Consider the following 21,071-nt stretch of genomic DNA (forward strand, 5'->3'; position numbering starts at 1 on the left):
TGAATAATAATTATCATATTTTTTTGTTGAAAAAATAGATTTTACTAGTGAATGGTTGTTGTAGCCTTAGTTGCCACCTAAAAATCACTCATAATCTTAAGTGGCAATATTTTGAGATTTAGTGGAGACTTTTGTCGCTGCTAAAGGTCTAGTTATTTTGTAGTGAATCCTAGTTGGCAACACTTATGTGGAGGGATTAGTCCCATGTGGCTTACCACAAGATAGTTAACTCTTGAAGGTATTTGTGGTCTCTTGGGATAACGGGGGTATTTTTGATCCCACAATGTAATGAAGGTATAAAAGGTCTATTTCGCATAGTACATGAATATTTTTACCCCTTTCCGAATTTAAATTATGTCACCTGTTTCCTTGTTCCGTAAGGAGGGGATAACTAGTCTCATCAGATATCTCAATCCATGAAATAACTTTTGGCTATTCCATCCCTCGTGCCAAACGACCCCCCTTCACTACTTTAATTTAGATAGCAGGAGGTACCTAGTAAAATAGACAAGGGGCACGGCAAGCGTTGTCCACATTCAGTGTATGTATACCAAATTGTTTCATAACTAGTATGAATGCCAGCAGAACCATCACACTGACATGACAAAGCATATTAGCAGCCCAAAGGGCTGTAACTACCAACTAGTAGTAAACACAAACACCACTTATAGGCCAAGAAAATAGCTATTGCACAATACTGGATATCGATAAAAGCTATACTAGGTGGAAGAAGAACAAATGCTGTTACTGATGCTACCTCAATAGGCCAACACCCCAATTCATGGAAGACGTAATGGAAATATACACCTAGAATTAGATTGAGGTGGACAAGTGAAGGCACGGATCAAAGTTTTTTATGATGGCCCTCAAGAATTATGGTAGTAGTAGTAGAATCATTATTAGGGGCAGTAAGAACTGAGAAGGCAACACATGCTTCAAAGCATAGTAGTAGTAGTAGTAAAATACAAAGGATAGCTCTCTTATGTGGCAGCAAAACAACCAGAGAAGTTAAATTCATCAAAAATTCTGGAAAGAAGGAAGTCACAACTCATCAGAAATAAGGGTAAAACCTAATCAAATAGAGGAACAATTATTAGGGCATCACGACACGGATATGCTTACATTTCATCCCATTCTATCTGCTGCACGCCAACATGATCTTGCATCACGTAGACATGAAAGTGCATGCACCGATAAGTGTATATCATGTGCATAAATTTTGGGCCCAAGGATCAAGCGCGACTACCAGGTTCATTGATTTGTAATGACGTTTTCGAAAGGCTAGCTTCCAGCTCATTTAACTCATCCACATCAAAGTCATCATCATCGTCATCGTCATCATAAATGTCATCCACTTGGTCTTTAGGAGGAGCCTCACCACCATCATCAATATTCTTCTGGGCTGACGTCGAGGAGCTTGCCTCTTCTTTAGCAGAATCCTTGTTCTCCTGTAAAGGAAATGTAATCTACTTAGTAAGTGATATGCAGGCCCTTTTGCACGTAACTAACAGCACTGCACAATAAATGCACATGGCAACAGTCCCTTTTTTTTTAAGCAAGCACAAACACATGGCATCAATCGCATGCTTCATCAAATGTCCAAACCAGGGACTCATTGGTTACTTGGCATAGCTTCTTTAGTTTTGACTCACAACAGAACACCACTGCAACTACCCATAAGTACACACTTAAATTATCAATTCTGTTTCTACTAATGATGTCTGCACTTTGCGGAGCAAACCACCAGTCCACCACCACATGAATGCACACTTTGGTGTCTACTTTCCAAAGTCATTGCTAGATTACAGATACCATGCTTTGGCCCTACCAAGCAAAAATTTACTTCTTCTATGATCAACAAGACATGCGGTTAAGTAAATGCTTTCACGTGGATGCTTTAGTCTTCCATTTTTTGCTCCATTCAGCATATTAGAAGTTTATCAAATCTGCATACTGTATAAATGGAACAAAACTTTTGATGCAAGACCCTAATCTTTGCCTAGTGCAACACCCATGCTGAAAATATTTAATTCTGAAAATCATGTGCAGGTTCTACATAACATAAATTTAAAAATTTGAGCAAAAGGGTGAAGCTGTGTACTACATCAACCTTAAAAATTCAAATCCCAAAAGCAAGCAAATCACGAGTGCCTTTTAAAAGAACATTTGAAGAAACAGTACTAGAAAGTGAATCTAACTAAGACTTACTCCTGAGTTAGATGAGAAATTAATGAAGAAATTCATCCTGATGAAAACAATCTAGAAGCATCTCACAAGGGAATTGTTTAATCTAACAATGCAATTTATTGCTAAAAGTCAACAGAACATTATGTAATGTTGTCTTTTATGCTCTTACTCTTTGCTCTCTTACACACACAGCATAATTGCTCAGTCCCCGACATTGTACCCTATCCTAGGTTATGCAGTACTATAGATCTATGACAGTGACCAGTGGACAGTGAAAAATCTTGAATGCTCAAAACAATCCAACAAAGGATATAGAAAAGCATAGAAAATTGATCATAACATATTCACCTTTGGGAGTTCAGCAGACTCTTCTTCCCTATCATACTGGTCATAGGCCCCCACATCATCCACAAACCAGCTAGCGTCAGACATGAACAGCTCACGACCACTGCAAGAAAGTGAGCACAAGATTTCCCCCAATAAGAATATGCGTCCACCAAAAGAGCTTTTCCCAACTGATGAGCACGTATAATTGGTTAAAGAGAAAAAAGGAGTGCAATGAATGATACCTCATGCGATCATTCTTAGCTCTATCTGCCCTTTGCTTGGCCAAGCTGGCCTCTCTTTCTTCCATCTTCTTCTTTTTCCATTCCATAAATAACTCAGTGGTCAAGGGAGTTGAAGCAGTCAATTTTGCACGCTGCAGGCAGAACAGAAAACATGTAAAGTAGTTCCACTAATGAGCATATTTAGAAAAGCTTAGTGGCAATCAGTAGTTGGCAATATGAATACTCAGATGGTACGGTCACCTGTTCATCAATTTCTTCTTCAATAGGCATCTTGTCAGCTTCCTCTTGTAACAATGCTTTCATTTGTGACTTGAGAATATATCCAGGAGGAAGTGCATGTCTGTAATGGCATTCTTTACCATTTGGACAGGCCCAAAACCAACCGTACTGTTTCTTCTCCACAGCATCCAAAAAGAATTTACATACCTGCATATAAGCCAAATCAAAAGCTTGATTTCTGAAACAAAAACACTCCATTCAAGTTTGGAAATATTTGACTGGACATGGAGTTTTAAGGGGGAAATTAAGACTATAGACACATACAATAAATACGCATAAAACGCCAAAAGTACCCAGGTTTCCTATCCGGTGGAGGCAACAGTAGCAGAAAATGAGTGTTGTAATGATTCAATAGTTTCTGGGGATGAAAGGTGCAACCTTTTTCTTGGGGAGGACGGAAAAGGAAAGAAGGCCAAATTAACTGGGATATAGTATACAATTTTTCAAGTGACAAATAAAGATTAAAATGAAAGCATATTAATACACCTCAAAATGAGGGAATATGTTCATGGTTACAACGTCCAACGAATAAAATGCATATCATTGTACCATGCTCTATGCAATGGCAAATCAAAATAATCAGTACACTTAAATGGAGGGCTAACTCAGAAATATTTTTCCCAATTCTCAATGTCCACAAATATGTAAACGATATTGCATGCATTCTGCACAACCAAGATTCTAGGTCATCCTATTTTAACATGTTTGAAACTGTGGGGAGCATGGAGCTGTCCCTCTCCCGCTCTCCCACTTGAGTTTCATCATGTCTGGCAAGGTTCAAAATTATGATGTGTGCTTGTCTAGAAAGGTTTGAAACTATATGTACGCTCACAATACACACATTCAACTGTGCTATCAAATGAACAAAATCCCCGGGACCTATCTTTTTGTCAAAAAAGGGTACTTCTACTGAACTCTAGCGATAAGAAAATATTGTGGAGTATGTACAGTCAAGGTATATTATGGAAAAGGACAATGCTTACAATGTCAGTTGGTTTGTTCTTGTTATACTCCTGACTTTTTGATGCCACAACCTTCTCCAATGTCTCTTGATCCCAATCGTCCATTGTTTCCTTTCCATCTTGTTTTAGACAAGAAATGCCAGTCAATAAACACTAAAACCATTGTAAAATAGTATCACATGGGAAAGAAAAGTTTATGCAAAATGACTAATGTTAATGTTGCTTAACCACCTTCATCACGCTTATCGCTGAAAATATCAATCTTCTCTCCTTTTCGCTGAATATTCAGATCGTGAGAGAACTTGCACTTAAAACCCTTAACACATTGCCCCGCCTTAAAGAACTCACATAAGATAGATTTTGGATCAACACCTAAACACCAATTCACAGCATTCATTAAATATATAATAAATTTTGCAGCAGCATTTTGTCTGAAAATTGAAATAACACCAAACCTTTAATGCAAGAGAGAGTTTGTAGTAAGTGAAACAAAACAAACTACCACCTATAAGAGATTTTTTTTTATTTTTATATAACCATGGTGGCCGGGGCTGCTTGCGCCTACCTCAACTAGTTCCGCATTTCTAATAACTATTCTAATGAATAATTCATCAATGATGAATAGAAAATAATGCTATGCAATTCTGAAGAAGGGAAAGACAGGATACCTCCTCTATCCACCAAAGCTAGGACACATGGAAAAAAATCACCTAGTGTTTCTGTCTAAAACCTCATGATTCTCACTTCATTGACCACTACCTACTGATAAGGGGATGATAATGAACTGTGAACTTAAAAGGGTCTCTTGAAATAAATTGACAAGCTAATATTAAGACATTTTGAATTTCCATAATAAAATATCAAAGTTCATCAGCTTTACAAACTGGCAAAAGGTCCAGTTTGTAATTCTTTCTTCAATAGACGCAGTTTGATATAGGAGAAAGTAGATAATTGCCCTGAAGTCTTCCTACACTATATTCCCAATTATTTCAATCCAACAAGCTACAGTAACGTTTTAAAATTGACACTACTACACACTAATAAAAAATTATTGATACACAAAAATAAGACAAAGCAGAAATCAATCAAAAGAAGAAGAATACCTAGAGGCACTTTAGGCTGGCTAATAGCAACTTTGAACAATTCGCTAAGCTCTTTCTCCCTAGCTTTCTCTTCTTCCTTCTTTTTCTGTGACAAAATTAAGCTTAAATGTCAATATATGTATATGCAAAAAAAACACAGAAAAATAATACAACAGGATTAACTATATAATCCTCTATATTCATTTCATCCATTCGGGCGTGAAATAGTCACACATGCCACTTCTCTATATTCATCCTGCACTGTTTGGGCTTAAACACATAGGAATGTATGTACTGTACAAAGACAACTATGTCTCAAACACTATCTAATTAGAATAGGATATACAATGAAACTACCTGCCCTATTTCAGTTGGAGAACGATTACACAAAAGAATACAACACAAGTATGTGTCAATCCAAACTAGCCGGTCAGCTACATGACTACATCAGTCCTCTATCAGTTATATAGATACAGACACAAATCACGTGAGAATAATACAACAATCACGCCTCAAACTCAAGCTTGTTGAGGTCAGCTATATGCCTCTTGTATATCTATCAGAAAAATCACACAAAAATAACAACACAATTACACTCAAATCAAAAAGCTGATTGCTTTTGGTTACATGAATCCTCGATACTCTATTTGAGCTTGAATAGCTATAATGCTATATGCCTCCTCCTGTATATCTATCAGAAAAAATCACACAAGAATAATAACACAACTACACTCAAAATGAAAAAGCTAATTGCTTTCAGCTACATGAATCCTCTATACTCTATTTAAGATCAAACAGTTACATGCCTCCTGTATATATTTATCGTAAAAATCACACAAAAATAATAACGCAATTATACTCAAATCAAAAAGCTGATTGCTTTCGGTTACATGAATCCTCGATACTCTATTTGAGCTCGAATAGCTATATGCCTCCTCCTGTATATCTATCAGAAAAAATCACACAAGAATAATAACACAACTACACTCAAAACAAAAAAGCTAATTGTTTTCAGCTACATGAATCCTCGATACTCTATTTAAGATCGAACAGCTATATGCCTCCAGTATATCTGTCGAAAAAATCACACAAAAAAAATAACGCAATTATACTCAAATCAAAAAGCTAATTGCTTTCAGCAACATGAATCCTCGGTACTCTATTTAAGTTCGAATAGATATATGCCTCCTCCTGTATATCTATCGAAAAAATCACACAAAAATAATAACACAACTACACTCAAATCAAAAGGCTAACTGTCTTCAGCAACATGAATCCCCAGTACTCTATTTGAGTACGAACAGCTATATGCCTCCAGTATATCTATCGAAAAAAATCACACAAAAATAATAACGTAATTATACTCAAATCAAAAAGCTAATTGCTTGCAGCTACATGAATCCTCGGTACTCTATTTAAGTTCGAACAGTTATATGCCTCCTCCTGCATATCTATCGGGAAAAATCACACAACTACATTCAAATCAAAAGGCTAATTACAGTCAGCTACATGATTCCTCTCCACTCTATTCAATTTCTAAATATTCACCCAAAAAAAAAAAAACATAAAATCAAAAGAAGACCAAAAAAAAGAAGAGAGGAGCAGGTACCTTGGCGTCAAGTTTCTTAGCATCAGGTTTAGGCACAACATTTTGCTGTAAAGACTGAACATATTTCTGAACATTCTTCGACTTGTTCTTATTCTTAAGACCGAACGTCTTGTCTTCGACTACCTTCTGCTTCTTTGCAACATCGGCTTTGGATTGCTTTGGCGGCATCTTGTATTCTCATCCAAATCCTCAATAACCTCGATAGATTCGTCGGAAAATCAATTTTTTTCCCGGCGACTGAAAACCCTAGGTCGATAAATTAGAGTGTGGCCGGAGGCGGAGATTGGGTTCTTGTGTGAGAAGGTGTTTTACGGAAATTGCTAATAATGGGAAAGAAGGTTAAAATATCAAATATTTTAAGTTTTGTAAATGACGTTATGGGGTCCTAATTTGTTTTGGGAGGTACAATATAGTCACTAACAAAAATATATTTTCTCCTTTTCCTTTCTTAAGTTAGGAAACCGTTCGGCCATAAAAATTATTCACTTTAATTCGGAATTTTATGTTACTATTAAGAAAATAGCTTATAACTAATTTTTAACTCACCTTTTAATTGTTGACGATATTTTTAATTTTGAATATGTGTTTGAACATAAAATTTGGGATCATGATTTTAAATTTTGAATCCTTTACGAAAATTGGAATTTCAAATTGTGATTTTATTTAAAATGTAAAACTTGATCATAATTTATATTTTGTATAAAAAAAAGGACTCTTGCTCGTGCATGAAGATTGAATAGATTGTTCGTATATGTAAAAGAATTATATTAAAGAATAGCTAGTTGTATATGTGATTTATCAATACGATGGCTTGAGATATTTTGATGTCTTATTTATGAATTACGGAATGCTCATTTGGTGATATTATATATAGAAGTTAGATAATTTTCATAACCTGCGAGGAAAAAGACACAACCTAAAAAATATAAATTACATGTCTAAACAAAATTTGAACTTCAAAGTAACCTGACTTAAAATCATGTCCAAATGGATGTTGGTGTTTACAAAAGAGAAAAGACATCAAATTACACTTGAAGTTGTCCCGAATTTTCAGACTAAACACCTTAACTATGTGGGTATCCTATTACCCCACAAAAGTATTAAACATCATTGTAAAGAGACCATTTTGATCTATTTTCTCACCAACCCAAGAATTCTAATAGGAGCGTGATGCACACCACCTTTTAATGAACTAATTTAAATATTAATAAAGTGCAGACCCAAAATAGAAATATTGGCACATCTTTGCCTCTGAAGGACGCTCTCACTGCTTTCAATTAATGGGGTTTCTTCAAAACTTTTTCAATTGATTATTTCAGTTTTTTGGGAGCTGATTTACCTCCGGATGCTGAAACAAGCGTTCGCTATTTGGAATCATCAAATTTTGCCGCCATTATTGTTAAGAGTTGAGCTTCTTTAAGTTCATGATTTAATTTGTGGTGCTTTTCAGAATGAAATAATGTTCCAGACTCACCCATCTCGTGGAACTAAATTTTAATAAATACTAGAAGTTTTTAAAATGAGAAAAGACATAAGAATTTTCTGCTTTCATCAAATTTGCATTGAAAGTAAGTCTTCATGTTTGAATCGCATCACACACAACATTGAATCATTCTCGCCATTACAAATATAATTCAAGATTTGTATTTGATATTATAAGAATATTTTGATTTCTCAATTTTTAAAGAAATTAAGGATAAATTACACCTTGGCGACTGAAAATTAACAAGAAGTTAGAAAGTTCTTATCTTTTTGGACTGATGTCATTCAAGAGAGAAGATGATTTTTTTTTAGCTTAAACCTTCAACCATCAGATCTTTTTGAAAGAATTGGGAAAGATGGAGTATTTAAAGAAGAAGTAATTAAATAATAGAGAAGGAAATGACACGTGGCGCTTTTTAATTCATTTTTGAAAAAAAATTTCACATCCACGCTCGTCATCTGCGTAAATGCAAACATAGGGAGAAAATGGGTTTAAATGGTCCATTTACAAGAGTATTTATTACTTTTGTGGGGTAATAGAATGTCTGCATAGTTAAGATATCTTTTTAAAAATTCGGAACAACTTCATGTGTCACTTTATGTCTTTTCTCTTTACAAAACCAACAATCTCATCTTTTGTATAACCATCCACTAACGATGGGGATTAACAATGTTGTTTGTGTTTAAGATGATTAACAATGTTATTTGCATTCAAGATTAGTTGATCGAAAAATGCATATTCAACAAAAATAGATTGTTCACGCTATGTGAAGAACACATTTGAAAAACTACTCTGGTCAATTCTATACTAACAGATTTTTGTAATTATATGTATTTAAAAATTGACAAAGTGTAATAATATGTAGGGATTGTTTGATAAATGTATTAGAAAATTTATATACGTATTATTGTAGTACTAGTATAGTAAAAGCATACACCTTTTCACATTGAAGGTTGAGACTTTTTCGAAGAGTTATGACATTTTCAAGAAGTTGTAATTTTTCCGTTGAGTTAATTGTAATCTTTTCAAAGGGTTGCAACTTTTCAGAAGGGTCGTGACTATTCTGAAAGATTGTGATTTTTCTAAAAAGTTGTGACTTTTTGAATGAGTTGTAACCTTTCTGAAAGGTTGTGACTTTTCTGAAGGGTTGTGCCTTTTTTGATACGGCACAATAAGCACATGTTCATACTACCTTTGTTGGCTATAATATAGGGCTCCCTCACATTTTTAAAGTTTAAATTTTCTAAGTTGTCTAGTACATTTTTACCTTTTCACAATGAAGGATTATGACTTTTCCAAAGAGTTGCGACTTACAAATTCACAAAAGATAAAACTTTGAATGAAATACCAATGTTAGTTGTCGGACTAAATTATGACAGATGGGAAATGGACACAAAAAAGTAGGTACGAATCAAAAAATTCTCATGGTTGTGATAAGTTGATCAAGAATTGAGCAGTTGAAATAGTTTTTCTTTTGACATGTTGAATTGGGAAAATAAGGAAATTGTAGTTTTGTTTCATTATTATTTTTTTGGTGAAGATCAAAGTAGACTTTAAAGAAATCGACGAAGCTCCATAGAAATTAGGGATGAAATTTGTCAGAAGAAGAAGAAGATACAATCAGGGGCGGACCTATGTGGGTTCCAGGGGGTTCACCCCCTTAGCAAAAAATTACATTGTATATATAAGATACGTTTTCTGTATTTTTGTAGATATATATATTTTGAACCCCCTCAATAACAAAAAGAAAATGATAGCGCAACAGTAGGTCTCTTTAAAGTTAAGTTTCACGTTGAGGGTTTAATTCCATGTGTTAGCATTTTATTTTTGTCACGCCCCGAGCCTACCCTGGACGTAACTTGCACTCAAAAATCATTGTTGGTTTCCAAGAGAACCCTTTGCCTGGCTCATTACTCAGTGGACGTAACTGGCACTCGAAAATCATTGTTGGTTCCCAAGAGAACCCTTGGCCTGGCTCATTACTCAGCGGAAGACTTACTCAAGCAAAATGAAAACTCATGATGCAAAATATAACTTTAAAAATTTAATCTAAACTCAATTCCAATAATCATTTGAAAATAAGTTAACAAGTATTAGTTAAATGTCTCATTGACTCAAAACTAGGGGTGTTCACGGGTTGGTTTGGATCGGTTACTGGTCAAAACCAAAACCAAACCAACTTAATCGATTTTAAAATTATCAAAACCAAACCAAACCAATTATAATATATATTTATCGGTTAGGTTGTTATCGATTTAGGTTCGGTTTGGTTTGATTATTCAGTTATTAACCATAGACAAAAATTAAAAAAAAAAACAATTCATTCAAAACATGAAAAAACTGACAACAATCAATTCAAAACGAAAATAGTTAGAATGACTGGCATTACATAACTTTCAATCATTGAATGTACTATGAATAAAACTTCAAAAATTCATTGTTTTGGCCTAGAAGGAAGAGACAGTGACATTTTCAATCTCATAAAGAATTGTCATAAACACTCATATATGTGAAACCAATAAGATAAATATTCTCACATTGGCATTTTTGCTTTCATAAATAAATTATAAATAAATTTTGATGAAAACACATATAAGATCTTTAAAATTGTTTATAAAAATAATATATTATGTATTTATAATAATAAAATATATGTATATAATTTGTTAGTTCGATTTGGTTATTTCTTCGGGGTTTTTTGAACAAAACCATAACCAACCCAAATAATATCAATTTTAAAAAATCTAAAATCATACCACACTTAACCCAAATAAAATCAGTTTATTTAATCGGTTTGGTTCAGTTTTTCGGTTTGGATCGATTTTTATCCAAACCATGAACACCCCTAATTACAACAACAAAAGAAATAATGATAGACTCCTTGACTTTTAAACTATCTATGAAGCCTCTACTATTACAGAAGGCTTATTGGGACAAGACCCACGACATCCTAACAACTGAAAGTAAAAATGGAACCCTCCGGAAGCAAGGAGGCTCACCAAAGCTAACTAGAACTGCAAGTGGTATCAATGGAGTGTCTGTTGATGACCCTGAATACCTGATCATGAAAGATACATGCCAAATGGTGTCAGTACATTGAATGTACGAGCATGTAAGAGGAACTCTAAAGCATAAACATAAGCTTGAACTGATAGAAAAGAAACATACCCACCTCTTCTCAAACTCACTCAACTCAACTCAAACTCCCCTCAAGGATAGGATACTCAACTCAAGGATAAGATACTCAACTCAAAGGTAAGATACTCAACTCGAAGATACTCGGCTAAAGATACTCAATCAACGATACTCAACTCAAGATACTCAAAGATAAAGTTATAATAAAAAATGCAATATATGAAAAGCTTTTAAAACAATATATAATAACTCAATTGTATGCAAAAATACAATAATAATTCAATTGTATGCAAAAAATACAATAATAACTCTTATTTGAGAAATTCTCTCACCAACAACCATCACTATGAGCTATGTGATGATACAACGTCTCGCTCACAGTGTCAGAACTGTCCTATACTTTACTGGAGTATAAGACATCCTTAACTAAATGGATCCACTAACCTATGCTTAAAAAGCAATAAGGAATCATCTAAAAAGTATGACCTTTTTTTTTACCCATGTTGGCATACATGGTTTATGAGGACTTTAAGTTGTCTGAACTCGTCCTCATATCGGTGCTCAATGCTACTCCAAAAAATATAACTCATGCTCATATGTTTAAAAACATTTCCTCATCCTCAAACATTGAGATTATTACTCAAAAGGTTCTCTTAAAAGAAATAGTGCTCAAAACTCCTCATGAACTCATTTGAAAATCAAAGTTTCCTCTTATCTTAAATGTAAAAACATTTTACTCTTGAAAAATGAAACTAAACTGTTCTCATCCTCATCCTCATTTACTTAAGTCTTAAAATAAATTATAAATAATTGTAAAAGATTTCTCAAAATAAGGTTCATGCTGAATTATGGACGTGAACGACTCAATTCAAGGTTTTTCAATAACCATAATAGAACTTAATATTCGAAACTTAACAACTCCTGAACTAAAAGACTCAATAATACTACTCATCTTAAGATTGCTCGACTCATATGGTTCATGCGAAATTATGGGCATGACCGACTCAACTCAAGGACCTCTATGTATAACATATGGTAATCTATAATTATGAAATATAGTTTCAAAAAGATTTGGAACTCAATACTCAAGAACTTAGAACTCGGAGATACTACTCCTCTCAAATATACTCAATTTATGGAGTTCATGCGGAATTTATGGACATGAACGACTCGACTCAATGATCTCAATAATAATATAGAACTCATGGGTACAACTTTTCTCATTCTCATACTTACTTCCTTGAAACTTAGCTCAAATCGATAGCTGATATCAAGATATTCACAATTTAACTCAAAGACTTTCTTGAACTCTACTCTTAACTCTTTTTTGAATTTGAATTATGAATTCAAGAGTTATGATTCATAATATATAGGATCTCCTGATTGTTAGATGTGATTTAGAATAGTAAAATTAGGAAGGGAGTGAAGGTACACTTTAAAAGAACTCGGACGGGGCAAACGACCCTAGCGCACTGAGTGGCATGGAGCGCCAGCCCCTAAACTACAGAGCCAACTTTCTGGCGTACTGCTGACGCGGTGCGCCTGCCCCCTACCTAGAAAACCTGACGAATTTCTCTTCTTGATTTTTGGCCCTAATTCACCTATAATCGAATGGTTTCTTCCAAGCTCTCTTAGATTCATTTACTCAACTTAATTACATGAAAATATAGTCGAAAACTCTCAAGAACAATTCTCATTAAAAATTACTCGCCTCAAGAACTCAACCAACCATCATAATTCAAGAATGAATAACAACACCTCAAGAATTTCATCAAGAACCTCAATATACTCAATCTCATGGATGAATTTGAAAGTGAAAACTCATGATTGCCGTGTGGGTGAATGAACCCAACACTATGAAAACTTGCATACCTCTTTAAGATCAAATCCTTGGCGAAATCCCTCGAAGATCGTATGAATCTTGAACGCTTGAAGTTTTTCTCCTTTTTTCTCCTCTTGAACTCCTCTCAAAAATCCTAAGCGCGTTTAGGAATAACTAAAATTGATTTCAATCAGTTTATACCCCTAAAAAGGTTAAAATAAAGGGGGCTAGACTAGGGGGATAAGGAAAAGACCAAAATACCCCTCATTAATTTGGATAAATTTTCTTAACTGGACAAGCTGAACTCAAACAGACATATCTCCCTCATCCGAAGAAAGCTAGGCGGCGTTGGAAAGAGGACTCAGATATATTTCATTTGATATCTTATGGGTCTCCTAACTCATTTAGTACTAAAAGTTATGGTCGTTTGAAGTTGACCCAAAACTTAAAAGAACTTACGGATGACTTGAATGAATTTCTCTTTAGTTCTTTTTGAAACTCGAGGTGCTACATCTAGTGACCTTAACACTTAAGAAAAATTAAATTCCTCGGTAAAATCCTACTCACAATGAAGGATGGTTCGAATCTTAGCTCAAATTTTTTTGGGGTGTTGCAATTTTTTTATTTTTTTGTTTCAATTCTGTTTTTTCACGTTTTTTTACTTCTTTTAAAAAAAACGTGCCAAAGTGTAGTTTTAAACCCAAAAGAATTCAAGGGTCCCATTCCTAAAGGCTAAATAATTTTTCACTTTCCAAATCCCTAAATCACTTCCTTAATTCTTCCCAACACGCAAAAGTCAAATATTAAAATCATCTCCTATAATTTTCTATCGTTGATTTGCTTCATACTTGAATCTCACATTCAATTTGAAATGGAAAATCAAACTCATGATTATTGCTTAAAAGGTAAAACCCTTTTCTCTTCTTTTTTTTTTTTTTTTAATTTTCACGAAATAAAAACTAAAAACTTTGTAGCAATTTTTTTTTAAAAAAAAAATTGGGTCTTTATTGTTTAAGGTTATAGTAGCTCTGATTATCTGAAGTGAAGGCTCAAAGCTAAAATCTAAAGAGTTAATTTATTTATTTTTCGAGGTAAGCTCTTCTCTCCATTTTCTTGAAAAATTTGTCTTTCATGATTGAATATTGACTATCTTTATTTTAAATTGTGATTTTTTTAATTGTTTTTTCTACTTCTTTCTTTGATAGTTGTAACTAGATTTATGAAACATTTGAATTTTGTTGATAATATCTAATGTAATTTGTAAAAAATTATTCTTAATGCATTTAACAATTCAACTATTTTGTATAGATTCATAGTCAATGGAGAAGTACTTTTTTAAAGTATCAAATTCAAGTTCTATTGCTCAGAATCAACCTAACAGGGAAGAAAATACTAATAATTTGGAAATACCATCACATTCTTCTCAATAACTTGATTTAAGTTGTTTAAAGGTTGATCCAGGTGAAAGAACTCAAATTTCTGAAATTTCATCCAAATCATTGTGACGCTATTAGAAGAGCTTATCTCCAGAAAAAACCTTGTCCACCTCTATTAAGAGAATTTCCACAAACAGAGATTTGTGGAGATATGTGTCGTTTTAATCATAAACGATTTAATGAATTTCCTAATTGGTTAGAGTATAATATAAGTAAAGATGTAGTATTTTGTTTGTATTGTTATTTATTCAAGGGAAATAACAATCTTCAAGGTGGAGGTGAAACATTTTCGAGTGGCATTAAAAGACTAGTTTGCAAACACATATTGGTGGGCATATTAGCATTCACAATCAGTCAAAAAGAAAATATGAAGATATAATGCGGCAACAACAATCTATCCATACTTCACTTAAGAAACAATCTAATCAAGATAAGCATGGGTATCAAATCCGCTTAGCAACTTCAATTGATGTAGTAAGACTTCTTGTGAAACAGGACTTGGCATTTCGAGGTCACAATGAATCTAAATTATCACTTAACAGAGATAATTTTCTTGAAATTCTTTCATTTTATGCTCAAAAGTGTGATGAAATTCGTAGTTTTGTACTGAAAAATACTCATCAAAATGACCGAATGACTTGTCCAAAGATTCAAAAAGATATTGTGATTGCTTGCAAGATTGAAACAATTCAGGGCATCATAAAGGAACTAAATGGCGATTATTTTTCCTTATTGGTTGATGAATCTTTTGATGTTTCACGCAAGGAGCAAATGACGGTTGTTTTACCATATGTTGATAGAAGAGTATTTGTGATGGAGAGACTTCTTGACATTGTTCATGTTAAAAATACTAGTGTTTTATCTCTAAAAGAAGCAAATGTCAATTTACTTTCTCAACATTCCTTGAGTCTATCTTATGTGTGTGGACAATGCTATGATGGAGCAAGTAATATGCAAGGTTATATCAATGGCTTTAAGATGTTGATTAAGAAAGGAAGTAGATCGGCTTATTACATTCATTGTTTTGTTCATCAACTTCAATTAAATCTTGTTGATGTTTCTAAAAGATGTCTTCAAGTTGGAGAACTTGTACATTTGATTTCAAATATTTTTAATGTGTTGGCGGCTTCTTATAAACGTATGGATGAATGTCCAGAATATCAAAAAAAAAAATTTTATCAAAAGACTTTTGATATGGGTGAACTTAAAACTGGTAGAGGTCTGCATCAAGAAGTTGGTATTTCTAGTGCTTGCGATACTCGTTAGGGATCTCACTTCAAATCGTTTAATTGTTTTATTCTCAAGTTTGGTACAATTATAGATATTCTTGATAATATTGTTGAAACTGCACATTCTATAGATGAAAGATCCAGGGCAACATGATATATCGAATTGCTCAAACATATGAGGTTGCATTCATATTGCATTTGATGAAAGAAGTTTTAGGAATTACAAATGATCTTAGTACATGTTTACAAAAAAAAAAAAGAGCAATACATTGCAAATGTCATGCTACTTGTTAAAGTGGCCAAGAGAAGGCTGTAAGAGTTGAGGGAAAATGAAAGATGAGATTTATTTGTTATTGAGGTGTCTACATTTTGTATCAAGTATAATATTGTGGTACCTAATTTTGATGAGTCGTATGTTAATTCTGGAAGATCCCGGCGTAAATCTGCTGATTATACTGTTTTTCATCATTACCGTATTGAAGTATTTTTAAAAAAAATAATTGATTGACAATTACAAGAACTCAATGATCGTTTTAGTGAGGTGACAACTGAGTTGCTTTATAGAGTTGCTTGTTTGAATCTGATAGACTCATTTTCAAGTTTTGATATCCAGAAAATAATGAGAATGGTTGAATTATATCCTAATGACTTTGATGAACTTAGCATGTGTGCACTTGAGAATCAACTTGCAAATTACATTATTGATGTCTGTGATATCGATAAAAGGTTCTCTGATTTACATGGACTTTGTGATCTTTCAAAAAGATTAGTTCAGACTTCATGTTATTCTTTTGTATTTCGTTTGGCGAAATTTGTTTTGCTTCTGCCAGTTGCCACTGCATCCGTTAAAAGAGCTTTTTCGGCAATGAAATTTATTAAGAATAAGTTGCGAAGTCGAATGAATGATGAGTTCTTGAGTTGTTGCATGATTCCTTTTATGGAGAAGAATGTGTTTAATGATATTTCAACAGATGATATTATTTTGTCTTTTCAAGCAATGAAACCTCGTCGAATAGTATTGTAACTTGAAAAGTATTAGCACTGAACTCTTTTTGGAGTTTGTAGTTAGCACTCTAGTCATAGAGTGAGACATTGTGAAGTGCTAATTTTTTTGGTTCTAATTAGCACCATTTTTTGCTTTACTTAGCATCTTAGTTCTAGATTGACACATTGTAAAGTGGTAACTTTTTGTTTTACTGTAATCACTCATGTTAGTTTCGGGTCTCTTGTAACGAAACTAACTTTTTGTACATATAAACTATATACTACTTGAAAATTTGTTTTGTTGGCTTATTTACACATTTATACTTTTATTTTTCGAACCCCTGAATGAAAATCTTGGGTTTGTCACTGAATACAATAATTTTTATATGTAGTTCCTGAAGAGGCGCAATCGAAGGAATACAAGAATCTGAAAGGATGCAAGAGTTGAAGAAACAGGTTTAAAGGTAAAAATAAAAAGGGGTAAAAAAAAATTAAAAGAACGAAGGAAAATATAAAAATAAAATTCCGAATTCTAAGAGTGCCACGAAAGCGGCCTAGGATTCTTTTATATATATATATATATATATATATATATATATATATATATATATATAACAAATAAATATATTAACAATTCAAGGACTATTAATACATGAATAATCAAGTTAAAGAACTATCACTCATACTTCAAATCAAATAATAAATAATCACGGTTAAATACAAACTGTTCTTAATACACCAAAATCAAATAATGAGTAATCAAGATTAAAGAAAGAACCGTCTTTAGTACAACAAATAAAAAAATGAATAATCATGGTTAAAGATATAATTGCCCTTAATACACCGAATCAAACAATGGATAATCATGATTTAAAGATAGACCTGTCAATCTGTCACTAATACACTAAATCAAAAAAAGAATAATCACAAAAGCATATTTAAAACTAGGGGTGTACATAGGTCGGGTTGGTTTGTTTTTTTATAAAAAAAAAACCAAACCAATTTTGTCGGTTTATTAAGTTTGTAAACCAAATCAAACCAATATAAATCGGTTTTTTCGGTTTTATCGGATTTTTTTAAAGAGTGTTTAGGTTTTACAATAGGAGAAGCCAATATTCATCTATCCATCTTCATTTTGTACAAACTGAAGGTGTTTTTAGTACAAGAATTGTCTTTATTCTACATTTGGACAACTATTTGCTTTCTGGCCAATTTAACGCAGACTTTGCAAATACTTGTCAAACAAAACCATTTCATCTGTAACACACATCTGTCAAACAAATTACTTTAACTCTTTGATTACATATTTGCTTACATGTGTAAACAAATATGTAATCTTTTTTTTTATTATTCAAAATCAATACTTTTATAAGTAAATATTCTTCCAAACAAGGAAGAAAAACAAATGATTTATAAGGTACACTCTTTCAACAAAAGAAAAGTCTAATGATCACCAGCCCTTCCCATCAAAACTTCAGAATAGCAGAAATCATATTTTGTTGAAAGCAACAATATCATAGATCTGCACATACTCATTGATAGGTTCAACCGTTAGATAATTCTCGATGAGATCATCCACGGAGACCAAATCATCCACAATGGTAAGCATAATTTGCAGGTTCTTTATACCATATCCAACAGGAACAAGTTTAGATGCTCCAAAAGTCAATCCTTCCATATGAACACTACGAACTGCTTCTTCAAGCTTTTTCATATCAGTCTCATCATCCCATGGCTTGACATCCATGAGAACTAAGAACTTGCCAGATTCTTTCTTCTTCCCTGAAGCCTTCAATGCTGCAACACGTTCTTCAACAGCCTTCTTTTCCTCTTCAGTTTCCTCACCAAATAGGTCAACTCAAATATGTAATCAACTCTTTGATTACATAATTTCATAATTACTTAAACTCTTTGATTACATATTTGCTTTCACATATCTACAAAAATTGCATTTATTCTACAAGAATTGCTTACATATTTGTTTGACAGATATGTGTTACAATACCCATCACGCTAAGACATCATCAACCTAACAAAAAACTAAAGCAAACAACCAGAGAATGAGAATTTTATAACATCAGAAGACAACACATCGAGATAGAAGAAGATACGATGAGAAACGCCACCTGACAACTGCTCAATAACCATTTCATTTCAATTTGATTTCTACAGATTTTGATTATCAAGATCCTCACATGATCAACAGGAGAAAATATCTTATAAAAAATAAGTCTATTTAACATTGAAAATTAAAAACACAGCACTTCACATTATGTTTGTAAAATATTCTCTTAAAAACCCAACAAAAGAACTGCAAAACTACTCCAATAATCTTCAACTACCATGATCTAGCTGCATATTTTCTTCATCCAAACTAATATATACTCAAAACGTCACCTAGACATACATTCTGAAAGAAAGAAAATTATCAGCACGTGAACGAGTAACTAGACTTGTAAAATTAACTTTGTTAGATAATAAAGAACTGTAAAACGCTATTTCAATAAAGGGAAAGGAAATACCTATATATCAAAAGATTTGCAAAAAGCTACTTCATTAAACTAATCGATACTCAAAAGAGCACCTGGACATTCTGTAAGGAAAAGAATTATTAGCACATAAATGAGTAATTAGATATTGAATCATTTGTCAACTCAACTTTGTTAGATAGCAACTAGCATAAAGTTGTTTTCAAAGTAGAAAATTAATATCAAAGATGGAGAATTAAGAATTAAATTAGTAAATTACCTTTTTCAACTTCATCAATTTTTTGAACTTCCTCCAAATAATCTTGAACCTTCCATTCTTTAGAAGGTGACCGTATCCATTGTTGAGTGCAAATAAGAGCTTCTACTGTCTTTGGTGATAAAGAACTCCGATATGAATCAAAAATGCGACCACCTATACTGAAGGCTGATTCAGATGCAACAATGGACACGGGAATAGAAAGAACATCCCTTGCCATTTTTGAAATAGTTGGATATCTATTCGATGAAGCTTTCCACTAAGTCAAGATATTAAAATCTTTTGGCTTCTCTACATTATCCATCAAATATTGATCAAGCTCAAATTTTTTTCCAATGTTTTCCTCATCTTCTAAATGTTTCTCCCATTGAGAATGCAATATATCATCAACTTCACCCATCATGTTAGTGTCATCTCCAATGTTATTTGTAAAAGTTTCAATCGAAGAATAATTATAGTGATTATACAAACGTTTCAAGACACCTTTCACATTATCTGCCTTTAATTTTTCCAATAAGAAGCCATATGCTTTGCTAAGAATAAAATTGACATATCACATCTTATACCTAGGATCCAACACAATAGCAATGAACAACAACATGTTCAAATTCTCAGGTTTCTCAATATTCTCCCAATATTTATCAAACTTAACCTTCATCCTTCCAGCCATGTCTATCAAAATAAGATCTTCACTACAAGAATACTTCAATATAGAACTTCGAACATTAAAAAATTCATGGAAGAATATATTAGAAGTAACATATAAGCTCCCTAAAAATTTTAAAGTAGACTGATAGAAGATTTTAAGAAACTTTATAAAACCTTTCACAAGCTGCCAATCATTTGTAGTTGGATGTCCTTTCAATTCACTTTGAAGACAATACTTTCGATAGTTATGATCATCCACGTACATTATTGCAAAGGCCTTTTCAAAATTTACAGCAGTTTCTAACATCGTATATGTAGAATTCCACCTAGTTTCAACATCAAGACTTAAGAGACCATGAGTGTCTAGCTTAGTCTTCTCAACATATGACTTGAAAGAGGCAAACCTAGAAGCAGAAGACTTGACATATTTCACTGCATTCCTTATGCGAGAAATTGGTTCAATTTGTTCATCTAAACCTTATTTTACAATTATGTTCAAAATATGAGCATTACATCTAACATGTAAAAACTCATTTCTCAATATGACCCCTTTCCAATCATCAATACATGCCTTCAAATGCTTAATGGCAGCATCATTGGCAGATGCATTATCCAGAGTCACTGTAAACAAGTTTTCAATTTCCCAATCCAACAAACATGTTTCAATACCTTTAGCTATAGTCTCACCCTTGTGATCCGGAGTTTGGAAAAAATTAAGAATCTTTTTTTGTAAGTTCCATTCATCATCAATCCAATGAGCAGTCACGACCATATAAGTCAAATTTTGAAGTGATGTCCATGTATCACTAGTAATACATATGTGTTGATTCTTGACAAGTTTTTTAAGCTTCTCTTTCTCTTCTTGATAGATCTTCAAACAATGTCTAGCCACAGTTACCCG

General features: G+C 33.1%; 4 protein-coding genes across 4 annotated transcripts in view; 1 reads left to right on the forward strand and 3 right to left on the reverse strand.

The window, feature by feature from the left end:
- Positions 1-21,071, reverse strand: part of LOC125833420 (probable LRR receptor-like serine/threonine-protein kinase At1g67720) — a 91,440-nt gene that overhangs the window by 68,050 nt on the left and 2,319 nt on the right. The window lies entirely within an intron of this gene.
- LOC125833428 (zinc finger CCCH domain-containing protein 11) lies at positions 917-7,018 on the reverse strand. The gene is made up of 8 exons (XM_049512577.1): positions 6,689-7,018; positions 5,101-5,185; positions 4,229-4,369; positions 4,019-4,116; positions 2,997-3,182; positions 2,757-2,887; positions 2,536-2,635; positions 917-1,448 (listed from the first exon to the last, which is right to left on the reverse strand). Exons 1-8 carry the CDS (start codon positions 6,854-6,856, stop codon positions 1,233-1,235), a joined length of 1,125 nt encoding a protein of 374 aa, XP_049368534.1. The 5' UTR covers positions 6,857-7,018; the 3' UTR covers positions 917-1,232.
- LOC125833361 (uncharacterized) lies at positions 14,943-15,830 on the forward strand. The gene has a single exon (XM_049512502.1). It carries the CDS (start codon positions 14,943-14,945, stop codon positions 15,828-15,830), a length of 888 nt encoding a protein of 295 aa, XP_049368459.1.
- On the reverse strand, positions 18,115-19,742 carry LOC125833363 (elongation factor 1-delta-like). The gene is made up of 2 exons (XM_049512504.1): positions 19,526-19,742; positions 18,115-18,634 (listed from the first exon to the last, which is right to left on the reverse strand). The coding sequence occupies exons 1-2, from the start codon at positions 19,740-19,742 to the stop codon at positions 18,267-18,269; spliced, it is 585 nt and encodes a 194-aa protein (XP_049368461.1). The 3' UTR covers positions 18,115-18,266.

Source organism: Solanum verrucosum, unplaced genomic scaffold (assembly GCF_900185275.1).
Source record: "Solanum verrucosum unplaced genomic scaffold, falcon-dt-bn FXZP01000142.1, whole genome shotgun sequence".
NCBI classification, from domain to species: Eukaryota; Viridiplantae; Streptophyta; class Magnoliopsida; order Solanales; family Solanaceae; genus Solanum; species Solanum verrucosum.